The sequence below is a fragment of the Myxocyprinus asiaticus genome, chromosome 6, assembly GCF_019703515.2.
Source record: "Myxocyprinus asiaticus isolate MX2 ecotype Aquarium Trade chromosome 6, UBuf_Myxa_2, whole genome shotgun sequence".
Taxonomy (NCBI): domain Eukaryota; kingdom Metazoa; phylum Chordata; class Actinopteri; order Cypriniformes; family Catostomidae; genus Myxocyprinus; species Myxocyprinus asiaticus.
The window spans coordinates 41,648,142-41,670,898 of record NC_059349.1 but is presented as its reverse complement, the minus strand read 5'-3'; the positions used below and the strand labels follow the sequence as shown (position 1 = coordinate 41,670,898).

The window sequence follows — 22,757 nt, the reverse complement described above, 5'->3', positions numbered from 1 at the left end:
TTTAGCACCATGCTCTTCTAGTTGAGCTACAAGAACACATTTCCACCCTCTCTTTGAACCTTACAATTAAACAAGCTTTTTTTTACTACTGTAACTTTAAGAATTCTATATTTAAATGGCATCTGTTATGACCTGTCCATTTTGACTGATATCTGTGTATATCTCTTGCAGGAGTTTATCCCAAGTATGGCAGAGAAATATGGCTTTCAGTATGAGTTAGTACAGTATAAATGGCCACGTTGGCTCCACCAGCAGACGGAAAAGCAACGGATCATCTGGGGTTATAAGATCCTGTTCCTCGATGTGCTGTTTCCTCTCGCTGTGGACAAGATCCTTTTTGTAGATGCAGACCAGGTACAGAAAAGTAACATAACATAATCTATGCTTTTTAATCATCACCAAGAACCAACCTGCCTTTGATTCCTAGGCTGTGTTCGGAATAACATACTACCATACTACTCTTAGTATTTCTGCAGTATATAGAATATATACTGTGCACAGTATGCACATTTGCTGTATACCTGGGTAACCTGTTTCGTTCACTAAAATGTGAAGGACACAAGCTTAGCACATTCTCTCCCACAATGCAATGCACCTGACTTTGTTTTCGCACAATAGGATTAAAATAAAAAATAATATATATTTTCGCAATAACTTGACGCCACTCCCTAAAATAAACATGCATGTGATAAGGTCTTGTGATAACAATGTGACATGGTACTGTTTGAAGAGTTATCATGGAATAATGCATACCGTTTCACTTACTATTTTTAGAAAATAACAGTTAGTGTAGTATGCAGTAAATTGTAAGCTAGTATTCCATTTCAAACACTGCATTTATCATGTCACTGTAATCCAAATATAAATCTAAGAATGTTATGCACATTCATTATGCATCTGATGTTACATTGCTGCCACCTTTGGGTGGTTATATACAGTTGGAGTTTAACTAGTGGAGGACATTCAGCATATGATGTGTGTATGAACAGGGTTTACTGAATTGTTATTAAGATTCTAGGCTTAAAACTCTGTGAAACATTTTATGTCAGTTTAATTATCTAATTAGGCCATCTCATTATTTAGGGCTGTATGAATTGATGAATTTTGGTGTGTTTTGACACAGATAGTTCGCACAGACCTGAAGGAGTTGCGGGACTTCGACTTGGAGGGGGCACCGTACGGTTATACGCCTTTCTGTGAGAGTCGAAGGGAGATGGATGGGTACCGTTTTTGGAAGTCAGGGTACTGGTCCAGTCACTTGGCAGGGCGTAAATACCACATCAGGTAAGAATGACTTACGTATGGATGATGTGTTATGGAATTATGATCTATACTTTTTGGGCTGCCTTTGGCTGCCAGTTAGAGTGTGCATCAAAGTGTGTTGTTGTGTGTTCCTCAGTGCTTTGTATGTGGTGGATCTGAAAAAGTTCAGAAAGATTGCAGCAGGAGACAGACTGAGAGGCCAGTACCAGGGTCTGAGTCAAGACCCCAACAGCCTGTCCAACCTGGACCAGGTGTGATATCCTTTCCTTGTCTGCTCACCTGCATCAGTTTCCACACTGAACAGGCTCAATCCATGTGTAGCATGTTTCTGAATAATGCAACCTAAACGGAATAATGCAACCTAAACACTTTTCTTTCAGATCTTTAATGTGAACTTATTAGTGTTTGACCAATATGGGTTTTTAAAGGCTGATACAATATATTGGAGGTTGGCTAATGGCTGACATAATGCTGATATGTTTTAAATAATCCAATATAACGAGGTATACATACATTTGCAATAAATTACTCTTATTTCACATTGTTTACTCAAAATTCACTTAAAGGGGTCATGACACAAATATATATATATATATATATATATATATATATATATATATATATATATATATAAAATTGTATTATCTTCCCTGAGATCAACTTATATTGTTATTAAAGTTATCATAATTTAGTAATATGTGATCATTTTCCACCCTGTTTTTGGCCCTCTGTCTAAAAAACTCTGATTTGGCCACAGCGCCAAATTGCACCACTTTGCAAGTCATTTAGGACATCTACTTTGTGCATGACACGAGTAATTTTTCCAACAATTGTTCACAGACAGATTGTTTCACTTTTAATTGACTATATTACAATTCCAATGGGTCAGAAGTTTACATACAGTGAGTTAACTGTGCCTTTAAGCAGCTTGGAAAATTCCAGAAAATGATCTCAAGCCTTTAGGCAATTAGCCAATTAGCTTCTGCTAATTAGAGTAAATTGGAGATGTACCTGTGGATGTATTTTAAGGCTTACCTTCAAACTCAGTGCCTCTTCGCTTGACATCATGGGAAAATCAAAAGAAATTAGCCAAGACCTCAGAAAAAAGAATTGTGGACCTCTGGTGTCTGGTTCATCCTTGGGAGCAATTTCCAAATGCCTGAAGGTACTACGTTCATCTGTAAAAACAATAGTACGCAAGTATAAACACCATGGGACCATGCAGCCATCATACCGCTCAGGAAGGAGATATATTCTGTCTCCTAGAGATCAACATAGTTTGGTGCAAAAAGTGCAAATCAATCCCAGAACAACAGCAAAGTACCTTGTGAAGATGCTTGAGGAAACAGGTAAACAAGTATCTATATCCACAGTAAAACGTGTCCTATATCGACATAACCTGAAAGGCTGCTCAGCAAGTAAGAAGCCACTGCTCCAAAACTGCCATAAAAAAGACAGACTGCAGTTTGCAAGTGCACATGGGGACAAAGATCTTACTTTTTGGAGAAATGTCCTCTGGTCTGATGAAACAAAATTGCCATAATGGCCATCGTTATGTTTGGAGGAAAAAGGGTGAGGCAAGCTGAAGAACACCATCCCAACCGTAAAGCATGGGGGTGGCAGCATCATGTTTTGGGGTGCTTTGCTGGTGCAATTCACAAAATAGATGGCATCATGAGGAAGGAAAATTATGTGGATATATTGAAGCAACATCTCAAGACATCAGCCAGGAAGTTAAAGCTCGGTTGCAAATGGGTCTTCGAAATGGATGATGACCCCAAGCATACCTCCAAAGTTGTGGCAAAATGAGTTTAAATGTATTTGGCTAAGGTGTATGTAAACTTCTGATTTTAACTGTATATATTTGAAACTGAATTGGAAGGAAATACACCAATTCCACAATAATAATACAAAAATAAATATCAGGGTTCACACATAATGCACACCCAACACATTTCTTCTGAATGTATTAAACTGTTCACTCAAATACATCAGCAATATAAACTATCACAAAGCCATGACATTTGAAACATTTGTGAATGAAACTGGTTATTTACAATTCTACAGTCGGGTCTAATAGTGTTTTAACTGCCCCATCCTTCAATAATAATTCCTTTGCAAAGCTTGAATTATATTGGGACTGGTTCACAAGCAATCCATCCTGATATGAGTCGAAAACAAATACAATTTGCGATGAAATTTTCAAATGTAATACAAATGTAATATGATCCAAGCACATTGCCAGAAACTCATCAAAACAATCTAAGATGTCCATCTAGTGCATGTTTACATAGACTAACAATTAAAAATAGTGCAGATGGGAGGAAAAATGCATCCTGGATGCATGTATACTCAAAACAGCAAGACACAGAATGGGGGTGTCCTTTTAAGAGTTATATAACTTGACATTGCATCTTTTGAAAGCGGCACGAGATGCATGATAATGGTCAAAGAAGTTTGTCTAGTGCATGTTTATGTAGAAAAACATTTAGGAATGTGTCCTGTGTAAGTCCCCTTTGGTGTAGATGAATCTCATGACGGATAAGTCCCATCTTTCTCCTCTTCACCTTTCTGACTGAGGGCCAGTGGGCGGGGCCAAGGTTTGACGTTGATATGTTGCTGTAGAGTCTTTTGCTGACGTATTGGTCCTTGTGACATCACAAAATCCATAAATTACAAACGAGCCATTTTTGCAGCTTGGTTTAAATAAATGCTCCTTTTCTGTTGAGGAGGAAGTTTTAAGTTCTCAAACTTACAGTATGTTTTTATAGTATAATGATCTCTCATATGTCAAAAGATTAAGGAAAATTTGATTCCTCACGTCATGACCCCTTTCAAATATTAGAAATATTTTTTTTTTTATTATTATTATTATTTATCCATTGGCAAGGCTATTGTTAGATTTTGGAAACTGAAACTAGGTGGGAAATACCACTTCTCTTAATCAGCCAAATGGTCTTGGCAATAATTTCAAAATGGCCAAATATCGTGCTGTTTATCGGACTGGCCCATATTTTGGTCCATCACTTGAACAACATAATTTCTTCCATTTGATATATTTTTTTTTTGTTTGTTTGTTTTTTTTCTCTCAGGATCTGCCCAACAACATGATCCACCAAGTTCCAATAAAGTCACTTCCTCAAGAGTGGCTTTGGTGTGAGACCTGGTGTGATGACGCTTCTAAAAAGAAAGCCAAGACTATAGATCTGGTAGGTGCAGAAGTTCAGGGTTCCTGCAGATCCTTAAAAAGTCTTAATGTCTTTAATTCAGTTTTTCAAAATTTAAGGTCTTAACAAGTCTTATATCTTAAATGATACAACAAAATTCGTAATTTTTATTTAAAGAGGTCTTAAATTTGGGGGTGGAAAGACAGGAATCGTGATATGACCTAATGTGATGATCGAACTTAAAAAGAATACGATTTAATTAATGCATGCGCTGCGTCCTTCAAAGTGAAAACGCGGCACTATTGTATTTTCTCCAAGCACTCGGGGGCTTGTGTTTTCAGCTGTTGCATAGCATTTCACAACAATTAAGCTATATCTGAAATTTATTACAAGCTATCACTAAAGATCAACTGTTGATGATGATGATGGAGGGTTGATGAAAAATTACGGTTTACTTTTAATTGTTTATATTGTAATACCTTGTAGATTATTGTAGGAGTGCACATTTTATATCCCTTATTTGTTTGAATGAGCAGCTGGAAGCAGTGAAGTGCAAACATTTCAAAATAAGAGTCCCTGGTGTATTTCAAAGTTAAAGTGCCTTTAAAGTTAAAAGTTCCACGCTAAGAATCAAATTCCCCCCCCACACTAAGAACATTTAGTTTAGGCTACCAATTTTAAAAAACTATTGGCAGACTAACTGGCCTTTTTTCAACACATTATCAAATCAGCACAATCCAAATCAGTCTACCTCTAATTTGTATTTATTTATATAATGGTACAAAAACCAATTTAATGTGATATATACACTGATCAGCCACAACATTAAAACCACCTGCTTAATATTGTTTTGGTCCCTCTCGTGCCACCAAAACAATGCCATCCCACATCTCAGAATAGCATTCTGAGATGATATTCTTCTCATCACAGTTGTACAGAGCGTTTATCTGAGTTACAGTAGACTTTGTCAGTTCGAATCAGTCTGCCATTCTCTGTTAATCTCTCTCGTCAACAAGGCATTTCCATCCACAGAACTGCCTCTCACTGGATGTTTTTTGTTTTTGGCACCATTCGGATTAAATTCTAGAGACTGTTGTGCGTGAAAATCCCAGGAGATCAGCAGTTACAGAAATACTCAAACCAGCCCATCTGGCACCAACAATCATGCCACGGTCCAAATCACTGAGATCACATTTATTCCCCATTCTGATGTGAACATTAACTGAAGCTCCTGATGCATATCTGCATGATTTTATGCACTGCACTGCTGCCACACTATTGGCTGATTAGATAATTGCATGGATGATTGTTGGTGCCAAACGGGGTGTTTTGAGTATTTCTGTGCCATGTCAGAGATGCGCCAACCCACTGTGTTGTCAGATAGTGGAATAGCATCAAGCTTAGAAGCAACTGCCTCTCCTACCTTCAAGGAACACATATCTTTGGCTGCCGGCAGAATCAATTTCTCTTCGATGTTATGTGCTTTGTCCGCCTTACCAATATGCAGCACAACGTGATATGAAGCTTCAGTGGCCTTTACATTTAATTTGACAAATTCTCAGACAACTTTTTTCTGATCTTGAAAGGATTGAAGTTTTCTTTGGAAAAACTCAGGAGGTTTTCCCGCTACCTCAGCCTGCTTGGTGTCAAGGTGTCTGCGGAATTTAGCAGGTTGCATGCTGTCATTAGCTAAAATCTCCTGACAAACGACACATAAAGGTTGTGGTGCACCAACTGATCCTGTCCATGTAAATCCTAAACTTAAATACTGCTCATCATATCGTCGTCTTTTGAATTTGACCCTTGAAACTGAAGGATTCGAATTGGTGGTCTCAGAAACCGCTCCATTGTAATTACAGACTAATACGTTCACATCTGCTTTATTGGCGAGCTTGACAAATATCAGAGAATCTTCACAAATATTCTTGATAATATATATATATATTTTTTTTGCCTATTTTTTTTCAGAACTGTTTAAATAATGTTTTAAATATAATAGTTAAACTCAATACATAAATATATACATTTAATAAAAAGAATTACCACTCTCCACGCCTCCCCTGACATCTAGTGCCCTCCTGGGGAGGCGCACCCCATACTTTGAAAACTCCTGCACTAGACTTTTTTTTTTTTTTTTCTCTCCAATTTGGAAAGCCCAATTCCCAATGTGTTCTAAGTCCTCGTGGTGGTGTAGTGATTCACCTCAATCTGGGTGGCGGAGGACAAATCTCAGTTGCCTCTGCGTCTGAGACCGTCAGTCCTTGCATCTTATCATGTGGCTTGTTGTGTGCGTTACCGGGGAGACATAGCATGTGTGGAGGCTTCACGCTATTCTCCACTGCATCCACGCACAACTCACCACGTGCCCCACTGAGAGCGAGAACCACATTATAGCGACCACAAGGAGGTTACCCCATCTGACTCTACCCTCCCTAGCAACCGGGCCAATTTGTTTGCTTAGGAGACCTGGCTGGAGTCACTCAGCACACCCTGGATTCAAACTCGTGACTCCAGAGGTGGTAGCCCTGCTCTAGATTTTAACAGCTGCTGATATTTCTGACAATGAACAAGAAGCTTGTGAGTTTCCTAGGTGCCATTGTTTGGATTTTCACATTTGACCTAGTCAGTAATTGACATTGTTTCTGTCTTAGTGCAACAACCCTCAGACAAAAGAGCCAAAGCTGCAGGCTGCTGTCCGTATAGTAGCCGAGTGGAGTGACTACGACCAGGAGATTAAGAAATTCTACAACACCTTCGTTCCAGGTGGCACAACAGGCACCCATCAGACAACAGACAGACAACACACAGGTGAGTTCTATCTGTCTTTTTCTTATTTTATTTTAAATAAAATAACAAATATTGCACTGCACTGACATTTCAACCTCTCTCTCTGCTCTTTCTCTCTCTCTCTATCAGGTGGTGATAAGCATACAGAGCTTTGATCTGAAGCTCTACTGCCCAAGAAGAGGGGACTCTGTTTAAAGAGCCACCTATTCTTTACCCTTTTTAAACCAAGCCTATCCTCCAGGAACGGGTTGACATTCGTGCTGAACTTGAACTTGAACAGAAAACATAATGCAAATTTCCTCTTTTTTTTTTTTTTTTTTTTTTTTTTTTTTTTCTAGTGGTCTTTTGTTTGGAGGTGTTGGGATCAGGGTAAAAGACATGAAGGACATTTGTACATTTATTAGGGCAGAGGGCATCTCCTCTCACCAGGCACTTTTGATGCTTAAAGGGATAGTTCACCGACAAATAAAATTTCTTTCATTACATACATTGTTGTTCCAAACCCACATGACTTTTTTTGTGGAACACAAAAGGAGCTGTTAGGCATATTGTTAACCTCAGTCACCATTCACTTTCATGACATGTTTTTTTTCTATGCTGAATGAGACCAACGTTCTGTGTTCCATGATGAGAGTGAGTAAATGATGACAGAATTCATTTTTTGGTGATCTATCCCTTTTACCCCCAAAACAAGCTTGGCTTGATACACATACACATTTGCCACATTCAAAAGCAGATCCACTGGAGCAAAAAGACAAACACAGTCTCTGATTGGTCTAGTAGTAACCATAGGGAATAACTTAATTTAACGAGCCACTGAAACTGCATGTGTACATTTGTTTTTATATTAAAAAGGATTTGATAAATGTCCCTGTTAGCTGTAATATCAGGCACGGACTTGCTCTCAAGAAAATGATTAAATTGTGATACATGGGACACAGACTGTTCATTTTAAAGCCACCCATGTTTTTGAAATGTCACGGCAGCAGTGATGTCATAATAGGTTGACTTCAAAGCACAAATCACTTCCCGGGACACCTCATCTTTTAATTTAGTCTCAATGTAAAAATCTGGATACATCTTTTGGTAAACAATCTTTATTTCTTTCTAGCTCACATCAATCCTGTCTGTTTTTGTGTGTGTATGCAGTCTGAGAGTGGTGTGTCAATTTCACTATATCTAATGTAAGTGGTGACAAGGCATTGTGTCCAAAAGGCATTTTAAAAATGTTAATTCGCATCACTCCTCAAAGAGAAACGTCAAAAAGACCATTTGACTCAGGAACAAGCTATTTGGTTGTTTTAGTCACAGCTGACTGAGGTTGATAAAGGACTTTTTTTTTCATTCTGCAAGGAGATTTTAATTTACTGACAAATTTCTGTGGGCATCGACAAGCTCCAGTAGTGTTGTCACAGCCTAATGCTGGCTGATGGTTACTCCACATTAAAATGATTCATAATGGCATGTTCAGTTAATGAACCCAAGTCAATGGTCCTTTTAGCCCCAAAGGAATAAAATTATGTCTTTAGAAGGCTGCTTGTCAACTTTCCCTAGATATGCTGTTAGCAGGGAAAAAGTAATTACAGGTTGTATTTCTTTTTTTTTTTTCTTTTTTATCAGGAATTGTTTTATTTGGTATTCTTTGATATCACTGGATTTCATATGTAGCTCATTGAAGTAGTAATGTTTTCTGAAAATTTCTTTCATGGTCTGTCACTGTCTATTTCTGTGGTAATGCTTTTGAGGGTTTGAGAATGGCCTCTCTCGACCGAGAGCCCAATACATTTGATTATCGTAATAATCATCATCATATGTAATGGGACTTTAAGAAATATGGATGTATGTTAGTTTTTCGTCTTAGATTATTACCTGGAAATATATGCGTATTGCCAATAGATCCCTGAGGCCATATGACGTCAAACAGACCCTGCAGAGTGAAAGGAAAACAGTGTTTGTACAATGCCTTGTTTCGTTTTGTCTGAGAGGTACATTATGGTGTCTTGTGGTTGTCTTTATCTACTGTATTGTTATTGAGTGCACTCAATACAGGGGAAAAAGGACCGATTTAGTTGCTATGATGATCCTTGGGAAATACTGTAAGATTAATTTTGGGATGACAATATTTTGTAATAAAAGATGGACCAAATTGTTGCTTTAATTGTTTAACCTGTTAAACACAATTTTGAGCACAGCCACCAACAGCCAATGTGTGAAGTATGGAGAGAGTCAGCACCATTTACGTGAGAAATTTAGCCTGATGTACGTCTCCGCTGAAGAGAGATCATTATGGAAGTATGAAGAATGTAAAAATTTGCACAGCAAGAAGTAACACCGCTGCTACCATTGAAGTTTGAGGTGACTGCTGGAAAAAATAACTGAATATGTGTATTGAATTTCTATAGATTCACAATAAGAACATACATGCTTATTAGTTTTAAAAGCATATATATATATATATATATATATATGTGTGTTAAAAGCCTAATATTAATGAAGTGCAGGCCATAACTGTGATAGCCTACAATATAATTTTGATTATTAGTTCAGGTGGAAAGACTCGTCACACAATAAATGTGTCTTTAAAGTGTGGCAATCACCTTACAAACACTTCTGCAAACAGTATTTTTCAGAGGTTCTAGCATCACGCACTGTCTGCATGCAGTATGTAAAGCAATGCAAAGAAATTCAGTAATACATTATTAATGTGCTGCTCATTAGATAAAGGAATATCCAAAGATCTCTCGAATAAACCATCTTTTAATATTGTAATATACACTCACTGAGCACTTTTTTAGAGACACTATGGTCTTCTGCTGTTGTAGCCCATCTGCCTCAAAGCTCGACATGTTCATTCTGAGATGCTATTCTGGTCACTACAATTGTAAAGAGTGGTTATCTGAGTTACCGTAGCCTTTCTGTCAGCTTGAACCAGTCTGGCTATTCTCCGTTGACCTCATCAACAAGACGTTTCTGTCTGCAGAACTGTCGTTCAATGGATGTTTTTTATTTTTTGCACCATTCTGAGTAAAATCTAGAGACTGTTGTGTGTGAAAATCCTAGGAGATCAGCAGTTACAGAAAGACACATACCAGCCCTTCTGTCACCAACAATCATGCCATGGTCCAAATCACAGAGATAAATTTTTTTTTCCCCCAATTTGACGGTTGATGTGAACATTAACTAAAGCTCCTGACCCGTATCTGCATGATTCTATGCATTGCACTGCTGCCACACCATTGGCTGATTAGATAATCGCATGAATAAGTTGGTGTACAGGTGTTCCTAATAAAGTGCTCAGTGAGTGTAGGCCTAAATATTAAAACTTAGTATATCAATTTAAATCCAGTAGCCATACATATTTCCCTGCGAATTGCGCTTTAATTTGGCACGAGAGATGCAGCCTGGGTGACTGGTATTGCAGCAGAGATGTCACTTTACTCACAGCTTCACAAAGTGAAAGTAGAGATTTATAGTAAAAAAGGACTTAAATATTGATCTCTTTCTCACCCACACCTATCATTACCACTTCTGAAGATATGAATTTACCACTTGACTTGTATGGATTATTTTTATGCTGCCTTTAGGTGCTTTTTGGACCTCCAAATTTCTGTCTATCATTCACTTGCATTGTATGGACCTACAGAGCTGAAATATTCTACTAAAAAAAATTTGTTTGTGTTCAGCAGAAGAAAAAAAAAGTCAAATCTGGGATATCATAAGGGTGAGTAAATGATGTGAGAATTTTCATTTTTGGGTGAACTATCCCTTTCACCTGGCCAATATATATATATATATATATATATATATATATATATATATATATATATACATACACACATACACACATACACACACACTGTGGCTTTACCATGGAGTAGTTATGGTATTAGATAATGCCATTAATATCATGTTACTTTGATATATACAATGAAACTGAATGATAACCATATTCACATGTACCATGGTATTTATATAGCACCCCAAGATAATTCAGAGAAAACATGGGATTGCCTTCGTTATATGTCCAGAGAAGAACGTTACTACCATGTTAGCCTGTCCAAAAACGCCGTGGTAGCCCAATGGAGCTTAATAGTAATTTTTTGTCAGCATAGTAAACCTTTCTTTAGAGGAAGTAAAAATCCTCTCGTTGCAATGCATTATTCTACCACACGATGGCAGCAAAACTCCTTGCTCAATTACTTCAACACAAACATACCCAAATACTTTTCTATTTTGGTAATACCACGGTATTCACTGAGGAATCCTGGAGTAATATGAAAACACTATGGAATATGAATATGGTAATCATTCAATTCCATGGTATCTATCAAAGTACAATAGGATTACCACCTGATACCAGCACTGTGCTTTTTTGAGCAGGGAAACAGGAGTTTTGTATTTTGAGAAAGATGTTTAATGACAAACCAAGATCTCACACACTGCTGTATAGACAATTTATTTATAATGGGAGCGATCTGGTTTTGTCACATTGTTCACTGTTCAGTGTAGAAGTTTACAAGAATTGCAGTGGATAAATGGTTAACAATTCTATTTTTAGAGAGAGAGAGAGAGAGAGAGAGAGAGAGAGAGAGAGAGAGAAAACAAAAAGTTTGTCAATATCAATTGAGAGCAGGGCAGTGGAGCCAGAAAGAGGATCATTTACATGTAGATGATAGTCAGTTAAACTCTGTCGGTTCATAGTTACCATGACAACGCTCATGCCATTTATTTCTGTATATTATGCGCAGACTGCTCGTCCTCTGCCATGGCTGTTTTTTTTTTGTTTTTTTTCTTGTTTTTTTTTTCTCCCAGATCTCCTTTTTAGGAGGATGAATTTGCATGTAGATGAGTTTGTGCTGTCTGCCTTTAGCCCCCCTGTTTCTCTCAGTCTCTGTCTGTCTGTGTGCCTTCCCTTGGTTTTATCTTTCCTGTCTTTCTGCCCTCCTTTTGTGACCTTTATTCCGACGATTTAGTCTACATCTCATCTGTCTTACTCTTCTCTCAATGCCTTCTTGCTCCTCTCTACTCACAGGTAATGGTGATCTGGCTCAGTTGAGACCTCATCAGTTTTATTATTGTTAACACAAACTAACTGAAAATGTTTTTGCTAAAAGGAATAGTTTATCAATTAAAAAAAAAAAAAAAAAAAAATATATATATATATATATATATATATATATATATATATATATATATATATATATATATATTATTATTATTATTATTTTTTTATTTTATTTTTTTTTATTAAAAATATAAAAGTGAATGGTGACTGTGGCTAGCAATTTGCCTAAAATCTCCTTTTGTGTATTACGGAAGAAATATACAGATTTGGAAATTACATAATGGTGTGTAAATGATGGGGCGAACTATCCTTTATACATTTGTGTGACTCCCAGATAATTCAAATAAGATAAAAATGACCACATTTTAGTTTTACTTTTAATATACAGTATAACCATAGTTTTTAAGGGACAAGCACCTGTCAAGGCATGTGCAAGATAAAGGTGTTTTAATGAGTTTAAGACACTGAGTCTTTTGAATCCATTCACCAGAAAGATTTGTTCTGTCACCATTTCTGCAGTTAACAATCTATTTGCTTGTGACATGTACCACAAAGAAAGGACTGGTTTTAGTTTGACAACCCACCAAATCCAAACAAGCTTCATTATGGTTAAGTTGTATTAAGACGCTGGTTATCAACTTTCTTAATCAACTTAGTTAACAAGGGTGTTCGCATGAATGAATATGACATTTGCACTGAAAAGCCAATTGTGTGCAGCATGGAGAGAGACATTACAAAAATTATAAAGAATTTAAAACACATTTACACAGCAAGAAGAAACACCGCTGCTGCCACGAGAGCTCAAAAGGACTGCTGGAAAAAGAAAAAGAAAAAGAAAAAATTAAAGCTTAAATATTTATTTAAAATATAAAACACTTTATATTAATTTCAATTAAAAGCCTAATATAATTTTATATTATTAAAATTATACAACAGTTAATTCCTGTCCTCGAATCTGATTGGACGAGAGGCGTTCCAAGAGTACTGATAGCTCACACTATCAACAATGGGATGCTTTACTATTTGTATCACTCTGCTTGTGTTCGTGGTGTTCCAAACATGTAAGAGCAGCTATACAGTATGTGTGAATTTTCATTCATCCCTGTGACATTAAATATTTGAACCAGCAGGTGGTGACAAAAGACCGTCTTGTGTGTTATGAGCGAGTTGAGCTGATGTTGACAAACTGTTGTCAGTCAGTGCGCAAATTTCTTCAACCTCCTGAGACCCGAGCATGACTGCTGTGTGCATTTTCCCATTCCCCTTTTTGACTTGTAACTAGTAGCATCTAATAAACAAGAAAAAAAAAAAAAGAAAACCTTTCTAGAGCAAATAGTTTTTCCTAAAAATTAATGTCCACGTATGTGGACAGAGAGACCACGTTGTGAGATTTTAAATAACACTAAGCTATAGAAAGTCCGATTTTTTTTTTCTTTTAAATTGTTTATTATGTTTCCAGGAGTGTTGGTTATTCATGTTTTGAGATGTTACAGACATTACAGCTGATTTTCTGTAAAGCTTAATAAATAATTCTCATTCAAAGTAATGTCCAGCATCATCCAATCATTGCTAACCATGTTAAAATAAAATGTAGCATTATACAATTCTGAATCTATGTACTGATTACCATTGGCCCATGTCTGCCAAACATGTTGAGTGGTCCAAACATCATCTGCAGCCTGAAACTGAACTTTTGTTTGGATTTTAGGAATGAACATAGTTGCATAGAAAGCTATAGGATGCTCCCTTGCTCCCTATTTAGTGGATGACTTAACTTCCAGTGTGCTGTCTGTCTGCACTGGTCGCAGAACAGTTTGAAATGCACCTTATTTTCATCCTAACTCCATATAAAGCCTCTGAAAGCAACATTTTTCAGCATTTGGATGAACCTGTTTATTCTCAATGCGAAAATGCACATTAAATACAGTGGTGGCCAAAGATATTGGCACCCTTGGTAAATATGAGCAAAGAAGGCTGTGAAAAAAAAAAAAAACATCTGCATTGTTTATCCTTTTGATCTTTCATTCAAAAAATTCACAAAAATCTAACAACTGAAAGATGGGAAATATCTCATGATTGAATACATATTTTTCCCCAAAACACATTGGCCACAATTATTGGCACCCCTAGAAATTCTTATGAATAAAATATATCTGAAGTATATTCCCATTCATATTTAAACATTTTTAGTGCACCTGGGTGACTAGGAACATGAAATTGTTCAGCCATGACTTCCTGTTTCACAAGGGTACAATTATGAGGTAACACACAGGCCAAATTCCCTTTATCATCAATTACAGTGGGTTAGACTAAAGAATATAGTTCTGATGTGCGGCAAAAGGTTAGTGAGCTTCACAAAATGGGAAGTGGCTATAAGAAAATAGCCAAAGCATTGAAAATGCCTATTGACCAGGGTAATAATTAACAAGTTCCAATCAACTGGAGATCTTAAGAATCGGCCTGGAAAAGGATGTGTTTATATTGTCTCCATGCACAGTGAGGAGGATGGTTCAAGTGGCCAAAGAATCTCCAAGGATCACAGCTGGAGAATTGCAGAAAGTAGTTGGGTCTTGGGGTCAGAAAGTCAAAAAAAAAAAAAAATATATATATATATATATATATATATATATATATATATATATATATATATATATATATATATCAGAAATCACCTACATCACCAAAGACTCTGCTCTCATCCAACAACAAACTCAAGTGTCTTCAGTTTGCCAGACACTACTGGAACTTCAAATGCTACTGGGTTCTATGGTCAGATGAAACAAAAAAATTGCTTTTTGGCAGTGAACACCATAGATGGATTTGGCACTCACAGAGATGAAAAAGTACCCAATGCCCACAGTTAAATGTGATGCTGGATCTTTTATGTTGTGGGGCTGTTTTTCTGCCAGAGGTCCTGGACATCTTGGCATCACAGTCTCTATCAGATACCAACAGATAAAAAATCAAAACCTGGCTTCCTTTGCCAGAAAGCTTAAAATGGGCTGTGGTTGGATCTTCCAGCAGGACAATGATCCAAAACAAACATCAAAATCAACACAAAAATGGTTCACTGACCACAGAATCAAGGTTCTGCCATGGCCATCCCAGTCCCCTGACCTGAAACCCATTGAAAATTTGTGGGGTGAACTGAAGAGGAGAGTCCACCAACATGGACCTCTGAATTTGTAGGATCTGTAGAGATTCTGTATGGAGGAATGGTCTCAGACCCCTTGCCAGGAAAAGACTCAGAGCTGTTATCTTGGCAGGATAATATATCAAGGGAGGTTGCAAAAAGTATTGAATAAGAGATTGCCAATAATTATGGCCAATGCATTTTGGAGAAAAATATTTATTTAATGAGATATTTCCCCTGTTTCAATTGATTTACTTCAATTAAAGGTTAGATTTTTGTGTTTTTTTCTTTTCTTTTTTTTTTTTTTTTTTTTTTTGAATGATCGAAAGGATAAACAATGCAGATTTATTTTCACAGCCTTCTTTGCTCATATTTACCAAGGGTGGAAATATTTTTGGCCACCACTGTATATAGGAATGCATTTACTAATGTTAATGAATAGAATCGTATTGCACAGTGATAACAAAATTAAACATAACAAAATGTATATTAAAATGAAGCCACAGATGTGTTATGTTGACATTAGATGAGTTGTATGTTTTTCAAAATAACTAACATGTTTTTTCTACTTTTTAGGAAATACAGTGCCAGTGTCCACATATGTAGACATCATGTTTATCAGCGTGCTAATGCACGAAAAATTACAGATTTTTTAAAGCGGCATATCAAACAAAACTAGAGACACTACTCTTTACAACCAAACAGGTTTCAATAAAAAACTTACAGATATTTCTTACCGGAGGCACTTTTGTTGGTGCTGCGTCCGTAGGAGGGCTTTAAGGAAATCCACAACATGCTGTTGTGTCACGTGACTCAGTGTGGCAGAAGTTAACTGTTTAAATGACAGTCTAGAGTCTTGTGAACAGTATTCAGTCGGTTTTTATTCATTTAAATTATGCGTTGCATATAGCAAAGCCAAAATACAATGTCCACGCATGTGGACACAGGGTCGCACAAGGTTAAAGTCATAAGGAATTGTCTCTCACTCCATGATTGTTCGGATTACTACACTGCACGACAGTCCTTCGTTTTTCCCTACTTATTTCTTTATTTGTTCGTTTAACAGTTGATTGGCTCTTTTACCTGTCAGGCGGGATTTCTTTTTCTACATCCACCATACTGGGCGTTCCCATTTCTCCCATTCATTTTAAAACAAGTGGTCCATCTTGGGCTAAACAGTCTTAGATGTTTCTATGGCAATGAACCTTGATGAAAACCTATCCACCTTTGTGGTACAACAAATTTAGAGTTCGCTCAAACTAAGTTTAAACTTATCAAGCTAGCCACTTAATCCTGCTTTTTGATATTAGGCCACATGAGGTGCTGACAAATGAGCGTATTTTGTGTGTTCTAATTGAGTCATTGAGTGATTGATTCAGATGATTCATTCAAAAACAAGACCAAAACAGCTGAAGTGAACCAGAATGATTCGTTCACTTAAAAGAACAAAACACTATTAGTGTTTTAAGCATTTAAAAAAGTGAAGTGAAGTGGAAAGGATTGAACTAAATTACAGAAGAATAGTACATAAATATGAATTTACGTGTGTCACATAATGAACCACGTCCACAGTGTTTTGAGGTGTTTACAAATGTAATGTTTCGGCACTATGTTGATTACCACAAATGTTTTTTGTTTTGTTTGTTTTTGTTTTGTTTGTTTTTTACGCAAAAATATTGGTTACAGTGAGGCACTTACAGTGGAAGTGAATGGGTCCAATCTGTAAATGTTGAAATACTCACTATTTTTAAAAGTATTGCCACAAAATGTAAACAATTTGAATAAACTGTAGATAGCGTTAACACTGGACACCCCTGAAGAAATTTAACATCGCAAAAAAAATATTTAAATTATTATATCTTGTAACACAGTAACTTTGGCAGTCATTAGGCCTATACTAAAACTAAAATAAATATTTAATAAATAAATACTGAAATTAAAATTACACCAAATTAAAATGACAAATTAAAAATAAAAGAAGGGAATAAAAACTACATTGAAAATTCAGAGAGAGAGAGAACTGATGTAACCGTGTCATATTGGACGAGAGGGACCTAGAGAGACATTAAATGGGCAGCCCTCTGTTTGCCGGGGCAGACACCATGGCTCCAGAGTTGGAGCAGAGGGAGGGGGGGTGTGGGTACTGTGTCTCTATCCAGATGGCAGTGGTCAGCCTTCCCTTACTTAGTGGGCATATTAAACGGATCACTGATAGTAATGACCAGTACCCACATCTGTTAAGCTACAGTACGTCCCCTGGCTGAATATAAGGGCATCCCAGTGCCTTCTGCCCTCAGAGTGCTTGCTTTGATCTGTCTAATGGCTGTCAGTCTGGGCCAGGAGGCGGCACACCCCTGTACCCATGCCATCACCAGGCCAGCAGGAGAAGCGGAGTTTTAGTTACACATTGCCAGCTTGGCCTGTTGTAGCTCAGGGATTTATCTCATTTGCTGAGAATTCATTGCGCTTATGACAAGTATTCTACAATGAAGTAGGCTCTGCTTCAGACAGATCGTCCGGTGCATATTGCACACAACAATGGCAAGAGCTTTCTCAGTTGCAAGCTTAAATTTTATTGGCTGGCTTTACACTATTTCCTAGAGTCAGATTGTGCAACTTTTATAGGTGCTATTGTTGGGAAGTCCAACTATTTCCACAAACTCCTTTCACACAGTTGGAAAAAAGTCTGTTCTCATCTCTTCTTCCCAGACATCCTGCGACATTTTACATGCTTTACAAGGCACCAGACTGCTACAGTGAGAGAGATTCATAGCATAAAATCTTTCTTTCTTTCTTTCTTTTTTTTTTGAGGAATGTAGACAAGACTTGATGTCAATTGTCAAAAGTCAGACCCTGCAAGACTACAACAATCAGGTAGCTATTGCTTTGAAGAGCAATACTGGACTGATGACTACCAGCTGGGGCAGATCTTAAGAAGTAAATGGTATCCTCCATATCCATAGCAGTGTTTACCTTTCATGCCGTGACTGGTCTGACCCAGCTTTGCAGTTCAGTCTTTAACCCTTACAGATACCTTGACCGCTCTGTTTCCAGCCTTCAGTGGACTGTGGCTACACCTTTGCTGTACTCTTCCATAACCTTTGTGTCATTCTCACTCCACAGGATGGTTCTGTGTTTCCCATTGTCTTCAATCTCCTATAGACCTTTTCTGCTTGTCAATTCTCTCAGTAGGTTGACAGACCCCTGCTGAAAGTGTTGGAAGTCTAAATGTCTTTTAGTTTTTAAAAAGTGAAGGCTAAAATATTCAGAAGCTGTTCTTTTTGTTGAGTATACCTTTTGAAAGGTCCTTTGGTGTATCATAAGTATATGATACAGTATGTTTTTTCCTTTTTATTTTAAAAGTGAACTATTAGATGTGCACATTTAATGTAGGCTTTTCCACTCTGCTGAACAGGAAAAACATTTTTTTTTTTTGCACTATAGTCAGCCTTTACAGGCAAAAAAAAAAAAAAAAAAAAAAAAGTCACTAAAGCAGTCTCTCACTGCAAACTAGAGCTCACAGTGGGCGATCACAGATTTGCATGCTTATTGCAGAGTCACAGATTTTTAAGGAGGCTGAGATTAAATTTGGGGGGGCTGAAGCCCCCCTAAATAGGGTCTAGCAATGCCCATGTCATGACTAATGCATCAAATCTGTCCACATGTCTGAAAAGATTGGTTAGCATGTTATTTGTCACATTCATATTGCAGACACTGGGTGAGCCATTGGGTGGTGCTCTTACTCTACGAGCCACTGATGTAAAAAAATGGTCCAATAGAATGTGAGCATGAAGAGCACTGCAGGTTTTAATAGTATAAATCAGTCTTGTTTCTCTAAATGACTCTTAGATACAAGGATAATGGCGGCAGGAACAAATATATTGTTTTTAGAGCACTTTTCCCTCAAAGCCATTTAATTCTGTACTGCTACATTTTCAAATCATCAACACCACTTTTTCTCCAAGACATTGACTTCCAAAACAGGATGAAGAATGTCCATGTTAGTTTTTGCTGGTTTGTGTGTCTGTTAGACACAGAATAAACTCTGTTCTGTTATCAGATCATTCATGGTCAGTAAAGAAATCTGTGTTCACACTCAGTTATTGATGCATATGTCAGGCAATTAATCAGAGGTGGGTAGAGTAGCCAAAAACTGTACTCAAGTAGAAGTAAAAGTACTATCATAAATAATTACTTGAGTAAGAGTAAGAAAGTATCCAATTAAAAGAGTACTGAAGTAGTGAGTAACTCGTTACTTTCACAAATGACATAATAATCTTATCTACCCTATATTCCATTACATAATACACATTTAACATGTATTACAGAATTATTATTATTAATGGAAATTCTGTCATCATTCACCATCATGTTGTTCCAAACCCGTAGGACTTTCTTTCTTCCATGCAACACTAAGTAGATATTAGACAAAATGCTGAGTCACTATTTACTTTCAGTGAATGTGTTTTTTTTTTTCTCCATATTTTGTAAGTGAATAGTGATTGAGACTGTCAGTCTCTAACATTCTGTCTAACATATGTTGTGTTTCACAAAATGCAGAAGGTCACACGGATTTGGAACAATATGATGGAAGGGAAATGATGACAATATTAAATTATGCTATCACTTTAAAGGGATAGTTCACTTAAAAATTTAAATTATCTCATCATTTACTCACCCTTATGCCATTGCAGATGTGTATGACTTCCTTTCTTCTGCAGAACACAACTTATGATTTTTAGAAGAATATTTCAGCTCTGTAGGTCAATACAATGCAAGTGAATGGATGCCAAAATGTTGATGCTCCAAAAAGCACATAAAGGCAGCATAAAAGTAATCCAAAAAAACTCCAGTAGTTAAATCCATATCTTCAGAAGTGATATGATATGTGTGGGTGAAAAACAATTCAATATTTGTCATTTTTTGCTGACATTCTTCTCCCTGCCCAGCAGAGAAGCTGGGAGGAATATGAATCACCAAAAACAAAAGAAGAATGTGAAAGTGATCTGTTTCTCATCCACACATTCTCATATCACATCGCTTCTGAAGATATTGATTTAACCACTGGAGTCTTATGGATTACTTTTATGCTGACTTATTTGATTTGTTTTTAGTTTTAAAATGTTGGCATGGGTTTCATTTGCAATTCATTTGCATTTTATGGACGTACAGAGCTGAAATATTCCTCTAAAAATCTTCATTTGTGTTCAGCAGATGAAAGAAAGTCATACACATCTGGGATGGCATGAGGGTGAATAAATGAGAGAATTTTCATTTTTGGTGCCAGATGGGCTGGTTTGAGTATTTCTGTAACTGCTGATCTCCTGGGATTTTCACACACAACAATCTCTAGAATTTACTCCAAATGGTGCCAAAAACAAAAAACATCCAATGAGCAGCAGTTCTGTGGATGGAAATGCCTTGTTGATGAGAGAGGTCAACAGAGAATCATCAGACTGGTTCGAACTGACAAAGTCTACGGTAACTCAGATAACTGCTCTGTACAATTGTGTTAAGTAGAATAGCATCTCAGAATGCTATTCTGAGATGCAGGTTGGTGCTGGTTTGGCGGCACGAGGGAGACCTACGCAATATTAGGCAGGTGGTTTTAATATTGTGGCTGATCGGTGTATGTGCGCTCATAGTTGATTAGTCAGGTCTTATAGTCTATTGTGCTTTCACTTGATTAGCCAAGACTAATAGGTTTTGGTGCTAGAGTTCCCATTATGATAATCTTGAAGAATTTGCCATCAGAAGTCAGGACACAGCATGGCTGACTGATGACTTTAGACACTTACTACTGATTAACCAGGTCTGCAAACCCTTCCAGATATCTAGATCTTCCTCTCTGATAAACCAGGACTATCTGTAAAGAGATGGTTGCATGTTAGCACACCATATTTGCAAGGTCATTTTCTCATCTGTGTAATCCACACTTCACTCTATATACTGTGGGAGCCAATGGTGAATCTTGGGTTTCTAAGTAGGTCTACTTGATTATGAGAATTTGTGAATTTGGTGTAATCTTGCAATTTGTGTATGAATGCCATTAGATAAGATTTGTGTTTATTACACCATTAATATGCTTTCATTTGACAAGTTTTAGGGGCTTGTGCTCATAATAATATAGAATACAGGAAAAACAAGTGACTGGAGTATCATTGTAGTGTAACAGAAATAGTAATGTACCTTATGTCAACGCACTGCATTGGGTGATTCCAGTGTAAACAGCTTTGTTTATTATAATAGGAATGATGTACACTGAATTTTTTTTTTTTTTTTTTTTTGTGGTGAAATAAATACAGCAGAAAAGATTAAGTACTTTCTACATTGAATAAGTTAAACTGCAAACTTGAAAATGTTAAGTAAATTATACATTTGTACTCAATTCAAACATGTAAATATTAATGGTCTATCTTATAAGTATATATTATTTATGATTGTTTATCTTTACGAGTCATCTTGTATCAATCTTAAAGTAGAAATCCTTGTCATAATTTGAATAACTTTCAAAAGTAAATGAAATAAATACATTTTACTTAACTTTTCAAAGCTGGTGTTCCCAGCATGCACCAGGCTTGAATAATTAATGAGCTTGCATGGTTTCACTGTTTGCAAATTTATTTACACCATTTTATTGTTGATTTTGTTGTTACATTGTGTTACATCTTGTTTTTTTAAGTCTAAAGTTAATTTTGTACTCAAATTACCTGTTCATGATCAATATATATATATATATATATATATATATATTGATTGTTACCATTATTGTGTTTTGTGCACTGTGTTCACGAAAGGGTTCTTATTTTTATTTTATTCTTTTCGCAATGGACTACGTAGCATATGTTAAGCTTCCCTGTGAAAGGCTTCCATGTGTCATGTAGTACATGACTAAATACAATAAAAAAAAACTTTACAATACTAGTACACTTTTAAAAGCATGGCTTAATTCAGTGCTACATTGCTTGAGTAAAATATGCAAATAAAGACTGAGTCAAATTTACTTGGAAAAAAGGTCATTACAAAGTAAACTTTACTTATTTCATTAAAGCCACCAAGAATTTTGAGTAGCCTTTATGCAATTTATATTATAATAGAAGCCTAACTTTTTCTCCTGGACAAAATAAAGCACCCTAGGTGAACAAAGCAAGTGTTTATAATAAATGCTGTGACATTTTAAAATGAGTTTGTGTTGTAAATAATATAAAAAAAGTGTACATCTGCAAAATTTCTCAGAGACAGGCTTCAAATTTATACATTTTCAACAGTAACTACTACTCACGCATGATGGTAAATAAATAACATCACGTCCAAACCACACCCATGATTAGTGTATTTAAAA

General features: G+C 36.5%; 1 protein-coding gene across 1 annotated transcript in view; it reads left to right on the top strand.

Moving 5' to 3' along the window:
* LOC127442458 (UDP-glucose:glycoprotein glucosyltransferase 1-like) overlaps positions 1–9,375 on the top strand; it is a 51,335-nt gene extending 41,960 nt beyond the window's left edge. The window contains exons 35-40 of the mRNA XM_051700509.1: positions 172–354; positions 1,124–1,284; positions 1,400–1,514; positions 4,356–4,472; positions 7,082–7,238; positions 7,347–9,375. Of these exons, the coding sequence (XP_051556469.1) occupies positions 172–354; positions 1,124–1,284; positions 1,400–1,514; positions 4,356–4,472; positions 7,082–7,238; positions 7,347–7,372 (759 nt within the window). The 3' untranslated portion in view covers positions 7,373–9,375. The remainder of the gene's footprint in view (positions 1–171; positions 355–1,123; positions 1,285–1,399; positions 1,515–4,355; positions 4,473–7,081; positions 7,239–7,346) is intronic.
* The last annotated feature ends 13,382 nt before the right edge of the window (positions 9,376–22,757 follow it).